This window comes from Mercurialis annua, linkage group LG4 (assembly GCF_937616625.2).
Source record: "Mercurialis annua linkage group LG4, ddMerAnnu1.2, whole genome shotgun sequence".
Taxonomy (NCBI): Eukaryota; Viridiplantae; Streptophyta; class Magnoliopsida; order Malpighiales; family Euphorbiaceae; genus Mercurialis; species Mercurialis annua.
In genome coordinates this window covers 38,104,012-38,118,056 of record NC_065573.1, presented here as the reverse complement: position 1 = coordinate 38,118,056, position 14,045 = coordinate 38,104,012, and the positions used below count along the sequence as shown (strand labels likewise).

The window sequence follows — 14,045 nt, the reverse complement described above, 5'->3', positions numbered from 1 at the left end:
AAACAAAATTATAGTGCTTTAATCTCAATTAACACTAATCATACTTAGTCGAAATACAAAACGAATTTTGCAACAATGAGTTACTAAGATGATATGGTTGAATCAAGCTCAATTTTTGAATTTTGGAAGATCAAAATTGGAAATTGAGAACCACGGTAAAACAAAAGCAGTGGTGATAGATTTAATGGCAAGTGAAGTAGTTTTTTTGGTTAAATGCATAAATCGTATTTTTTATAAATTAAAAATTTATGTTGCAACTTAAAACAGTCAATCCGTATTTTTTTAATACATCTGGTCAATCAGTATGTGTGAGATTATTTTACCATTTTAAGGGTATTTGTCTAAAAATCTCTTATTTTTATGAAGTGAAATTTTTTTAAGCCTAATTTTCGGGTGTTTTTAGAATTTTTAATTTTTAAAAAATCTATACTATATATAAAAGCACGGGTGAGGGTGGGAACAGGCAAATTTACATTAATGTCCTTAATACTATTTAAATTATTAATGAATAATAATTATTCTACCTAAATATTATTTTATAGAATTTTATACCATATCTATCACTAGAAGCTTTTGAGTAATTAAATTTTTTTCTAAATTCTATTTTTACAATTTAAATAATATTAAATAAATTGAATATTGGCAATAGTATCAAATCTCAGCAGTGCCGTCTCATTACTTCTAAATATCTATCTATGTTAGGCAACAATACAAGAACATATTCTTACCTGTTAAATTACTAATCCCATGGCTTATGTGTTTGAGAAATTTTTAAATATTATAATTAGCTGATGTATTTTCTACAAGTAAATCATCCAACAATTTTGATTAAACAAAAAAATGGAAGTGTGAAAGAATTTTGATTTTAAAAATGTCAATATATACAACCATAAACCAGTAGCATAATGTTTAATGCAGTTTTCAACTGCTAATATCAAATTATCTTAAGAAGAAACAAAAACGTTAAGCAACATTTATCTCCATAGAATGGTATTCAAAAGATACAGCACGCTTAATAAGTTCATATTTATACTTGATTAACATTTAATAATGTTCTCTCAAAAAAAAAAAAAACATTTAATAATGCTACTACACCTTTTTCAGCCTCCCAAGTTTACATATCAGTAACAACCCAATAGCTTCTTCTTTCTTGTTTGCCTTAGCAGTATGTCAAAATAGCTCATAATGGCAAGTCGGAACGATCTCCAACGAAATCTTTTATAATCATGGAGGCTTCAGGTTCATATGGTCTACTCATGATACACCAGCTGATAAGCAGCAGCGTTTCAGTCAAAATAACAGCGTTTCACTATTTCAGCATGCAAAGCCGCCTTACCGCATAATTGATTCATCAATAAGAAAAACAGGCTTTCACTCAGGCGCATATAATGGCATGCAGACTTGGAAACACTCACAGATTCTTCGGCCGCTCCTCCACTGACTTGTATATACGAAATGCAGCGATGCACATGGTGGCATTACCCACTACCGTTAGTGCTGCTTGAAGAGCCACCAATACCTGCAACTCGTCATGAATTTTTTTAGAGATGGCAAGATCAAATTTAGAAAGGTCCAATCCAAGAAATAGCGTAGAGTCTAGCACAACTGTTCTTGCAATTATGCACAGTACAAAATAAGTACATCTAATGTTAATCAGGTTTCAGCATCATTTAACGGTATTTCTGAAGTATGAACTTTTCTGTAGCATGAGATATACAAAAAGGTGGAGATTCCCCGTGCACGGACTGCACGCAAGCACATCAACAGAAAAAGTTTGTTGAACGAGGAAGTATCAAGTGAGTGAAAGAATAGGTCATCGTTAGGCTTCATTAGTCTAAAACGCTCTGAATAGCCATAGATGTCAAAAGTAGAAGCTAAAATTTTGGTCAATTATAAGCATTCAGGGCCAAATTAGTTTTTTTTTTTTTATGTCAACCAGCCACAAAGCATTAGTATTATTGCAGATAATGTAAAGACATGCATACTACTTTCAAAATAGTGATTAGCCAGAACAAGAGTGAAAGTTGTAAATAACAATATACTACACAATTTTACTCTACAAATTTTATTCGGATGCAGTTATCAGACTGTACAAGAACAACCACAATTTTCCAGATCCCAAAATCTCATTTCTGAGTATCATATTCAAGTCAGCCAGTATTGCATCATTTAACCAAGTTCAATTTGATTATTTCATTTATTTCCTGTATTTCAATCAATTAGTTTCATTTCTAAGATTTAGAAGGTTGTCAGGTGTAAGCAAGAAAGGGTACTAACATAAAAAGTGACCCGGCTATTCTTCCCTCTAGAGACTCAGAATTGTAGAAGAAATGCCATGTGCAGGCGCAAAATGCTCCACCAAGCAGAGGTACCTTATTTGGTTGATACGAAATAAGAATGAGAAAGATTTCGCTGGAAATAATAGAACATTCTGAGTAATTCAAACCTACTGGACAATGCATAACCTAAAGTGGAGTTTATGACTCTAGTTGGACAAAACTGTAATGAAATCAAGAGGATCTTCCCAATATTGCACAGAAGTTCCTACTAATTTTAACGTTTATTTTTTTCCCAGGAAAAGCCAACAAACTCATGTCAATGGTGGAAAGTTACACTAACATTCAGGTAGCAGATAGAGTCAAATCAAAGAAACAATTTATATGGTTACAAGTTCATGTTTCCATAACCCTTTAATTAGCCTTTTCATTTCTGCACGACGTAGGTGTCCACAGGCCCTTAATTGCAGTGTTTATACTATAGACTCTGAATCATTCTACTCTTTACGCTTCGAAGTAGAAACTAGTTATATAGTAATAAGGCAGAATGTATTCTTAGTAAATTGAAATAACATCAGAATGGTTTTATCAGTAATGCATATAGTGACTGCACAAATAGCTTTGGAACAAATTAAATAAGAATTATCAGAAACTAAATTTTCTCACCAAGTCTTAATTGTCGAAAAATTGTAACTATCTAAACAACAGAATTGAACTCACAATAATAGCAAATAGAAAAACTCACCATGCCCCAAGAGAGCACCTTCCAAGATTCAAACCCAGATTTCTCCCCATATTGCCACACCAAAGCCATAGCAGTTATCCTTTTTGCCGGAATTGACCCCGACTGCAAACATCAAAAACCCTAATGCAGGAGCATATGTACCTAAAATGAAGCAAAAGCAAAATCATGACTCTCTGACCTAAAAAACTAATTGCATTACATTGCATATTGGAATTTTCTTCTTCCATAAAACTTCTAAGATATCAGTTGTTTACTTGTTCATCCTAAAACTATGCATCCATGCGATTTTGGCCAAAATGAAGTTTGGCTTCAAATTTTAGAAATAAAAATAAAACTCAAAATTTCGAGAAAGATTAAACTAAACAGAGAAGTTACATTTTTTCATAACTATTCTGGGATAGTTAAAAAAATTGGCATGTCAAAAATGCTATATAAAAGGACAATCAATATGTCTGAAGGCATAGCTCCCCATTCTGCATATGAAGAGAAGAAGACCGAGGAACAAATAAACATTGCAAATCATCAAACCTTTTTTTCCTGATGAACAGTTTTTGGCATCCAACAGAACATGTAAAATGCATGATTACGTAATGGAGCAACAATTATCAGAAACTAAAAACATATGGAAACTTTTCTATTTCTTTTATAACCTTTCAACAACCTGGTGGTAAACCACGTGTAAGAGGGTGGATAAAAGAGAGCCAGCAGCGTACTAGCAAGTACCACATGAGGCAGTAGGGAATTTGCTTGCTTCAGGATGTTAACAATAGAAAACTTCTGCTCAACAATCTGAAAAAAGAAATGCAGCACAAAGCATAAATACATGCCTCTGAATCTGAAAACTAACATCACATGCAAGTCAATAAGCACAAACAAGTGGAGCAACTTCGAATGGAGCATGCACATTCAAACCTAAATCATAACTACAACAGTTATAACTGAAATCAGGTATCAGGAACTCGATATAATCAAACTATTTCTTCTTTAGCTGATCATACAACATTAATGTGTTTACAAAAGTTATACTGTTCATCCTTCAAAAAGACAAGACAGTTTTTAACTTGATTGACTTATAGATTTCCTCTACACTTCACTAAGGTTTTCTTCTACCAATTTCAGGACCAAAAAATGAAACTATTAACCTGCCTGACATTATTGAAAAAGTATTACCTTATTGTGTTGGTTTGCAGTATTTGGACTCAAAACTTAATCAAGAGAATTCGATAAATTCTCTGATAAGCATCTGCTCACCAAAAATCTTGAACACCCAACCACTAAAAATCAACATGAACACACATTTAACAAAGAAATTAATTTTTGCTATACCCAGAAACTGCAGTGATTACACAAAAGAACAAGGAACTCACATTGAGAATTGGGTTTAGATTGAAGTGACTACCCCACATAACGAAACTCCGAAAAAAAAAAATGTTATGCGACAATCAGTGACGATCATACGCAGCGTTTAACAGCAAGAAAGTTGACAAGAAAGATTCTATATTACAGATGAATAAATCAAACCTGAAGGGTTTAAAGAGCAATTTCGATTAAAGAAATGAGATTTTGAAACGTGGGATTTGGTCTGGTGATGAAATTGAGAGAGCTGCCATTGCTTAGTGTTGACATTCATTTTGTGCTCCGATCACCACCGCTTTGCACTCGCCTCTTTTCGTTTTGTATTTCGACTAAGTATGATTAGTGTTAATTGAGATTAAAGCACTATAATTTTGTTTAATTAGGAAAGAAGCACAACTGGAAACAAGAAACGTACGTCATGGTCCAATTCGATAAAAAAAAAAATTTAATCAAAATAATTTAAAAGTTTATCATAGTCGTATATGTTTATTGGCTTAAATTTGATAGTTTGAATTAGAACAAAGGATCAATTCGCCCCCTCAACTTGGCACGAAATATCAAAAAAATCATTTTCGAAGTTTTTGGATCAAACAAACCCGCAACTATGCACTTTAGCATCAAAAAGGCCCTCCCCCACTATCAGCAACTCGAGTGAAATACACTCTCGATTTAAAAAATGTAAAAAGGTTTGAAATAATTCCTAATTTTTATTCTATTCTTTCTATTGGTATATAATAATTTTTAAATTTCAATTATAGCCTTTATTTTTTAAATTTCAGAAATCAAATTTACTTTTATAATAAAATTGAAGGATCTTTCTACATTTTTTTCATTATTTAATTTAAACCTAATTCATATTAAAAAAAACTTAACCTAACCTAATTATTATGAACACAGGCTTTTTAATTAACCCACCATCGCCGGCTCTTCAATTTCTTCTTGTTGCAACCTCGTCTTCTTTGCCATCACCGTCGTTCCTCCGAGCAGCAACCAGTATCGTCTTCTAGCTGACCTCTGTTTCTTTGAATTATCATCTCCTGTTCATCAGTCCTCTTCCCTTTGTTGTTTTTCTTTGGAAACGGCGGTGGTGATGGTGGTAAGTGGTAGGGGAACGAAGGCCGGTTCGATTTGTTTGAGTTATGCTTTTAATTTTGTTGATTTTGTTGCTTGTGGTTTGTTGCTCTTAATTTTGAGTTGTTGCTTTTGATTTTTGCTGTTGCTGGGATTCATGGCGACGGAGGTGGCGGTGGTTGCTGCTGGAATTGACGGCACGGCTGGTGGTGAAACAACGAACGAGTTGCTGGGTTCTATAATTGAAGAACAGAGATGTGGTGCTGACGAGATGGAGACGGTGGTTGGTGTGATGGCGGCAGTGAACTGATGGAGAAGAAGTTAATTAGATTAGGGTTAATCATATTTTATTAAGTTTCTTTTGATTCAATTAAGATAAATTAGTGTAATTAACATTTTATTTAAGCTTATAATTAGGATTAATTAGAGTTAATAAGCTTTATTTAGTGTTTGTTTAGGATTAAAATGTGTAATTAGAGATTTCCACTCTCTTTTTGGTGTGTTTTTGTGTCAGAGGGGTGATTTTGATGCTAAAGTGCATAGTTGCGGGTCTGTTTGATCCAAAAGCCTCCAAAATGAGTCTTTTGATATTTCGTGACAAGTTGAGGGGGTGAATTGATCCTTTGTTCGTTTGAATTAGGTTCAACTAAATTTTGGACAAAGGGTCAACGCGCCATCTGAACTTGTGACATGAGATCATCTAACCCAGTTTATATTTTTTTGAGCAACTAACCCCAAAACTCTTCATTTTTGGGTCAAATAACCCAATAATTTATATTTTTATTTCAAAAAAATGAATTTAGAATAATTATATCGCAACAATTAGGGAAGTATCTAATTATATTTTTGTATCTCTCACTTCCGATTTGTATTTTACGCATTTTAAAAATACAATTATGGATTATTTGACCCAAAAATAAAGAGTTTTGGGGTTTATTGCTCAAAAAAGTATAAATTGGATTAGATGACCCTGTGTCACAAGTTCAGGGGGTGCGTTGACCCTTTGTTTACATTCTAAAATACTATGTTTAAATTCGGAGAAATTCTTAGATATACTCAATCTACCATGCCATCTGTGTGGACTAAACCTATCTCATTATGACACGTCATTAAAATAACGGCTCTATCGTAATATTACTATTCAAAAGTGTAATAAAATAAAAAACAAAATTACGATAGTACCACTATTTTAATGACGTGAACATCGCATTCCCATGATGTTTTGCCATCTGACTAACAAAATTAAACAACAGTTTATTTTATGAAATTTTACTCATTTATTATTAACCAAATTAGACTTAGCTAAAAAACTTACTTAATTTAAAAATTAAATTAATTAATTAAATTAATCAATTAACCTAAATTATAAAATCAACGCTAATTAATTGCACTTATATATAATTAAATTTATCTTAAAAATGATTAAATTAACCTAAATTGTTTAACAAATTCACCAAATTTACCCCCAAATTATTTAATTACCCTAAACTAGTTATGTAAACAATTTAACAAAACTAATTATATAAACACTTTAACAAACCTAATTCAAATTATCTAAATTTACATAAACGGCATAAATTAACCTAAACTAGTTAACAATCTAATTTAACAACTAAATTATTTAATTTGTGAAAATTTGAATTTTAAAATGAATATAATAAAACTGAACATTGGAAAATAAAAAAAAATCACGATATTAAGAGTTTGTTAAAAAAAATCAAAGCTGGGCATTTTAAAAGACAATTAAAATTGGCGCCTAGAGAAGATCTGGTGTTAACCAGGTGCAAGTGATCCTACCGCTATTTCGATGATTTTGCTGAATCCAACGGTTATAAATTGAAGAAAACGGTTACTAACCGACTTTAACAATCTATAAATATACCCAGGCTTCGATCAACTCTGTGAAGCTTCTTCACAAAGCAAAAATCTCAGACGTGAAATTGAAAACCAGAGAAGCTTCAGTTTGGTCTTCGCAAAATATTAGTAATGGTAATTCTGATCGATTAAACTAGTAATTTTATTTTTATTTTGCATTGAATGTAATTGATTGAGTGTTTGATCAAGGAATCTTTTGGGCATTTCTGAGGAAGTATAAACGTACTAGTTTCTTGTTAGGAAGTATAAGACCGTACGAGTTTCTAGTTTTAATTCTTCATTTTTGATTGAGTATTTGAGCGAATCTTTTGAGGATTCTACGTGATTGAAAGTATCAAGATTCAAGAACGTGTCTTTTCCTGATAAATTTGGGATTTTATTATCGTTGATTGAATGAATCTTTAGGCATTTTCTGCGATTAAAGTATCAAGAACTGCTTCTCTTTTCGTGTTCTGATTTTGTATATAATGATCGTTAATTGGTTCTCTTTTCTAGGATAAGTATGTACTCTCTTGAGTCTTGATTGATTAACTAATTGCTTTCCAGTTAGATAATTAGTGGTGTTTTTTGATTTAGGAGGATGACGAGAACTCTAACGGTGTTAAGGAAGAGGACGTCGTGACCCAGCCGGATCACAGAGGGGATTTTGAGGTAAGTTCAATCAAATATTTTCTTTGAATATCTACTGGGTTTTGTGCAAATTGGTTTGTATTTAAAGATCGTTTATTAATTGCTTTCCAGTTAGATAATTAGTGGTGTTTTTTGATTTAGGAGGATGACGAGAACGCTAACGGTACTGTTGAGGAGGAGGACGCCATGAATCAGGAGGATCCCAGAGGGCATTATGAGGTAAGGCAAAAAAAAACTCTAAGCTTGTCTTTGAATGCATATTCGGTTTTGTGCAAAAAATTTATTGAGTTAAGTGGTTGGATATTAGATATATCGAAGGGCACCACTACCAGAAAACCTGCAAGGCAGGCCGGCGCGGCCGGGGAGGGAACTCGCGGGGAGATACACCGGTCCAGCAAACTTCATCTTCTACGTGTCATCTTTTGATACCACGCAGAACCGGTTCGATGATGCGCCACCCACTGTCACTGATACAAATCCCCGCCGCCATTTCACCATCGAGACTACCCCCGGTGACTTCCCGGTGTTCCGCACCAGACGGGCAAGAAAGGAATATTTCAGAAAGATTATCCGAAGCCATGTCCATTGAGGACACGTGGCAAAGCTGCAAGTGAACAAGAGACATAGATTTTGTTTTTGTCATGTAAATTTTAGTTTTCTTTTACTAAAAGCTGGATTTCTAATTTGGGGAGTGGAGACTGGGAATTGAGGATTGGAAACAGAGATACTTGAAATGGGTATGTGGGTTTAGTGAGCTGCAGGGTTTAAATGAGTTAGATATTAAGGATTTAGAGTTTACTTTTTGAAAATTAAGGGATTTTGTATTGATTTTGGGTTGTGTTTTCCATGGAAGATTGGTTTGGGAATGAGCTGCCATTTTTGAGAGAGCTGTTCCATTTTGTTTCTTGAATATGAAGTTACTGCGAAAATGTAGATTGGGAAAGATACGCAACGCTGTCGTTTGATAGTTCGTGGAACAAGATAGTGAAGATGGTTTTCGTTTTTTTGCAACAATTATAAGCGGGCCGTATAAGAGAGAATAATTAGGCTTTTGGTGGTGCTGGGCCTAATTTCCTCTAAAAATAAAGTTTAGTATTAATTAGGATAAGTTTTCCAAATCCTAAAAGAATTTTATAAACCAAAAGTTACCCTAAATAACTTATGCGTATATAAATATTTACACCAGCCGCTAGTTTCATACAGAAACATTGTCGCAGATGAGAATGGGTGATAATAATAGTTTTGAAGGTTGGAGAGAAGTGCCAGTCGCAATAGTTTGGTTGATAATGGAAAAATTACACTTGATCGACAATATTCGACTAGCCGCGGTCTGCAAGGATTTCAAACATGCTTTCACGAGTCTTCCCACCAAGCTCAACCACTGTAAGGACGTAGTACCCTGGGTTTTAATGATGAACAGAAGCGGCGATGATCATCTGGATTTTCTTCGAGTTTCGACTCAAACGACGATCAAGATGCGTATTGGTCGAAATCTATTCGATTACCAATCCCATGCCCCTTTATGCTCCAGGAATGGGTGGTTATTGGCTGCCACGGACTCTAATTTTGATGAGAAAACGAGGATGTTTTTGCTTAACCCGATTACCAGGGAGAAAATATGGATGCCCAAGACCGACACCTACATCGTCAAGTATGCTATTTCAGATTCAGTTGAGGATGGCAAGCCCGAGTTTGTAGTACTTGCTAATCTGCTCAAACTAGATGAAATTATAACAGTTGTTCTGCGTATAAGTCGTCCGGGAGATTCTACTTGGACAGACGTTGCCAAATTTGAAACCAGTCTCCTCTTCAGGGAACGTATCTCGTGTCTGTGCGTTGCCAGAGGAAAAATCTACTGCGTTGACGAAAGAAACTGGGTGATAATTTACGACGTGAAGATCCGTGAATGGAAAAAAAGGGCTATGGAAATACCATCCTATTCCTACGATGAAAGCATTGAGACAAAAATTGCAGAAAAGGGTGATGAGATTCGTCGAGTGGACATCGGCTATAAGTCTATGCGGAAGAACAAAAACAAACAAAGGTATAAATTTGACTTGACATCTTACAGATTAAACGAGGAGAAGATGGAGTGGGAGATACTGTCTGAAAGGGATATCAAGGATACATCATGGTTCGTAGGAAATGAGACTTCCTATTTGGCTAAAGGGAAACCTCGCATCTACCTTATATCCGGTGAAGGTTATTTAGTTCTTTCCGATATTAATAAGCCCGTTCAGAAGGGTACTGATTATCGACACTTATTCACTCGCCGCAACAACCCTATCCCTCATTATCCAGACAGAAACAAGCTCTTTTGGTTTGACATGGACTGATTTTGTATTAGTTTGACATGGACTGATTAAAAATAGAAACTATTTGATGCTTTTAATTTTTTTATTTTTTCTTTGGGGATTTCGTTGTAATGTGTGCATTAGTGAATTGAACGTCAATGAAATCAACTTTAGGCTATGCATTGTCCAGGTTGTTTGAATTACTCAGAATGTTCTATTATTTCCAGCGAAATCTTTCTCATTCTTATTTCGTATCAACCAAATTAGGTACCTCTGCTTGGTACTGTAAAATTGTCTAATACATTTTTGTGCTAAAGCTATCGCTTTTGTTCTGGCTTATCACTATTTCAATAGTAGTACATGTCTGTACATTATCTGCAATAATACTACTGCTTTGTGGCTGGTTGCCATCAAAAGAAACTAATTTGGCCCTGAATACTTATAATTGACCAAAAATTGAGCTTTTACTTTTGACATAGCTATACAGAGTGTTTTAGACTGATGGAACCTAATAGCAACCTGTTTTTTCGCTCACTTCGGTAAACAAACTTTTTCTGTTGATGTGCTTGCGTGCAGTCCACAGAGTGCACGAGGAATCTCCACCTTTTTGTAAATTTCATGCTACATAAAAGAAGTTCATACTTCAGAAATACCTTTAAATTATCCTGAAACCTGATTAACATCAAAGGCACTTATTTTGTACTGTGCATAATTGCAAGTGCAGTTGGGCTAGACTCTACGCATTTCTTGAACCTTCCTAAATTTGACTCCGAAATCTCTAAAAATTTCATACTGAATTGTAGGTATTGGTGGCTCTTCAAGCAGAACTGACAGTAGTTGGGAATGCCACCATGTGTATTGCCATTTTATGCGGCTGAGTTAAAGCCTGTTTCTCTTATTGATAAATCAATTATGCGGTAAGGCTGCTCTGCATGCTGAAATATTGAATATTGACTTCTAACCTCTCTACTTGCTGAAATATTTAGATTAGTAACATGCAAGTAGTCAACAATTGAACTCCAGACCTTTCGAACTCTGAGGTTATAATTTCATATTGAATGAACCGCTAAATCCAAAAGTTTAAACTATCACGTAAGATTTCAACAATGATTATATCATCTCTAACAGAAAGACATCACCGCCACTGTCAACTAAGTCTCAAAGCTGATTTCTTTCAATATTATCATTTTACTAAAATGATTCATATTTGAGTATAATTGCTTCTTGAGTAGACCATATGAACCTGAAGCTTGCATGATTACTTAAAGATTGCGGCGGAGATTGTTCCGACTTGCCATTATGAGCTATTTTGACATAATAAAAAGGATGATTACTAAGGAAAACAAGAAAGAAGTAGCTATTAGGTTGTTACTGATTTGTAAACTTGGGAGGCTGAAAAAGGTGTAGTAGCATTATTAAATGTTAATCAAGTATAAATATGAACTTATTAAGCGTGCTGTATCTTTGAATACCATTCTATGGAGATAAATGTTGCTTAACGTTTTTGTTTCTTCTTGTGTTCTTTGCCTTTTCTGCTTTAAGATAATTTGATAATAGCAGTTGAAAACTGCATTAAACATTATCAAGGATACATCATGGTTCGTAGGAAATGACACTTCCTATTTGGCTAAAGGGAAACCTCACATCTACCTTATATCCGGTGAAGGTTATTTAGTTCTTTCCGATATTAATAAGCCCGTTCAGAAGGGTACTGATTATCGACACTTATTTACTCGCCGCAACAATCCTATCCCTAATTACCCAAACAAGAAGCTCTTCTGGTTTGACATGGACTGATTTTGTATTAGTTTGTCATAGTTGCATATGTTATGTCTTCGGGATAACTTATTTATTTTATATAACCAACGTTTAGTTTTTTTTTATCAATCGATCATTTGAACTTATTGAGCTCAAATTATGATGCGAATTTCAATAAGAATCAATCGGTGCAGACAGAGTGCCTCGTACAATTAAAGATGAAAAAAAGGCAACTTTTTTCATTTTTAAAAATCAACAGACAAATTCATTATTTTCATACAACAGGGATTTGAAACTCCGTGCCCTTTTGCTCATTCTCGAGCACATTGGCGTATCACCTATACAATTCTGCAGTATTATCACTACTAATCTACAAAACAAAGAATGAGGAAAATTACAGAAAGAAGGCGACCTAATGCTGCCGGGCGAGCTGGTTCACGGTCACCATCTCTGCCTTTGCGATCCCAAATGGGAGTGGTATCAAAAAGCTCGAGGGACAAGTCTTCTCTCCTGCTTAGTGAGCTATGCACTCTTAGCTTGGCAATCTCGGCCTCTTCTTCATGTGTTATCTCCCTCAATACTATTGTCGGACGACACTCGGTTTTACCATAACTCCAAATCTTCCCTTTGCACGCTAAGACACTCTTTTTAAACAATCCCTTTCCGACAATAGCCTCAGCTGCACAAAAAGAGGAAATTTAGGATAAGAAGTAGTTGCAATAAAGGTCGACAAAACTCTTTTTCGTCAACTCTAGCTGAATGGATAACCTGCGGGAGACACAAATTTTTCTGGTTGCCATCAAAAGAAACTAATTTGGCCCTGAATACTTATAATTGACCAAAAATTGAGCTTTTACTTTTGACATAGCTATACAGAGTGTTTTAGACTGATGGAACCTAATAGCAACCTGTTTTTTCGCTCACTTCGGTAAACAAACTTTTTCTGTTGATGTGCTTGCGTGCAGTCCACAGAGTGCACGAGGAATCTCCACCTTTTTGTAAATTTCATGCTACATAAAAGAAGTTCATACTTCAAGAAATACCTTTAAATTACCCTGAAACCTGATTAACATCAAAGGCACTTATTTTGTACTGTGCATAATTGCAAGTACAGTTGTGCTAGACTCTACTCTATTTCTTGGACCTTCCTAAATTTGACTCCGAAATCTCTAAAAATTTCATATTGAGTTGTAGGTATTAGTGGCTCTTCAAGCAGCACTGACGGTAGTTGGGAATGCCACCATGTGCATTGCTGCATTCCTATATACAAGTCCGAAGAATCTGTGAGTGTTTCCAAGTCTGCAAGCCATTTTATGAGGCTGAGTCTAAGCCTGTTTCTCTTATTGATAAATCAATTATGCGGTAAGGCTGCTGAAATATTGAATATTGACTTCTAACCTCTCTACTTGCTGAAATATTTAAATTAGTATCATGCAAGTAGTCAACAATTGAACTCCAGACCATTGGAATCTCGGAGGTTATAATTTCATATTGAATGAACCGCTTAATCCAAAAGTTTAAACTATCACGTAAGATTTCAACAATGATTTTATTATCTCTAACAGAAATACATGGCTGCAATTTGACTAAAATGATTCATGTTCAAGTATAATTGCTTCTTTGACTGAAACGCTGCAGCTTATCAGCTGATGTATCATGAGTAGACCATATGATTACTTAAAGATTGCGGTGGAGATTGTTCCGACTTGCCATTATATATGAGCTATTTTGACATAATAAAAAGGATGATTACTAAGGAAAACAAGAAAGAAGTAGCTATTGGGTTGTTACTGATATATAAACTTGGGAGGCTGAAAAAGGTGCAGTAGCATTATTAAATGTTAATCAAGTATAAATATGAACTTATTAAGCGTGCTGCATCTTTGAATATCATTCTACGGAGATAAATGTTGCTTAATGTTTTTGTTTTTAAAATCAAAATTCTTTCACACTTCGATTTTTTGTTTAATCAAAATTGTTGGATGATTTACTTGTAGAAAATATATCAACTAATAATAATGTTTGAAAATTTCTCACATA

The 14,045-nt window shown here is 34.4% G+C and overlaps 1 protein-coding gene across 6 annotated transcripts; it reads right to left on the bottom strand.

Moving 5' to 3' along the window:
- Positions 1-963: 963 nt before the first annotated feature.
- On the bottom strand, positions 964-4,792 carry LOC126676497 (uncharacterized). 6 transcript variants are annotated; one of them, XR_008790620.1, is made up of 6 exons: positions 4,389-4,787; positions 4,192-4,295; positions 3,683-3,810; positions 3,022-3,162; positions 2,278-2,372; positions 964-1,519 (listed from the first exon to the last, which is right to left on the bottom strand). XR_008790620.1 is itself a non-coding variant. In XM_056105608.1 (3 exons), exons 1-3 carry the CDS (start codon positions 3,088-3,090, stop codon positions 1,412-1,414), a joined length of 246 nt encoding a protein of 81 aa, XP_055961583.1. In that variant the 5' UTR covers positions 3,091-3,665; the 3' UTR covers positions 964-1,411. The 6 variants fall into 6 exon arrangements, 1 of the variants encoding a protein (XP_055961583.1); XR_008790619.1 differs by having other exon boundaries at positions 964-2,372; positions 3,672-3,810; positions 4,389-4,789; XR_007640305.2 differs by having other exon boundaries at positions 964-2,372; positions 4,389-4,783.
- Between the last annotated feature and the right edge of the window lie 9,253 nt (positions 4,793-14,045).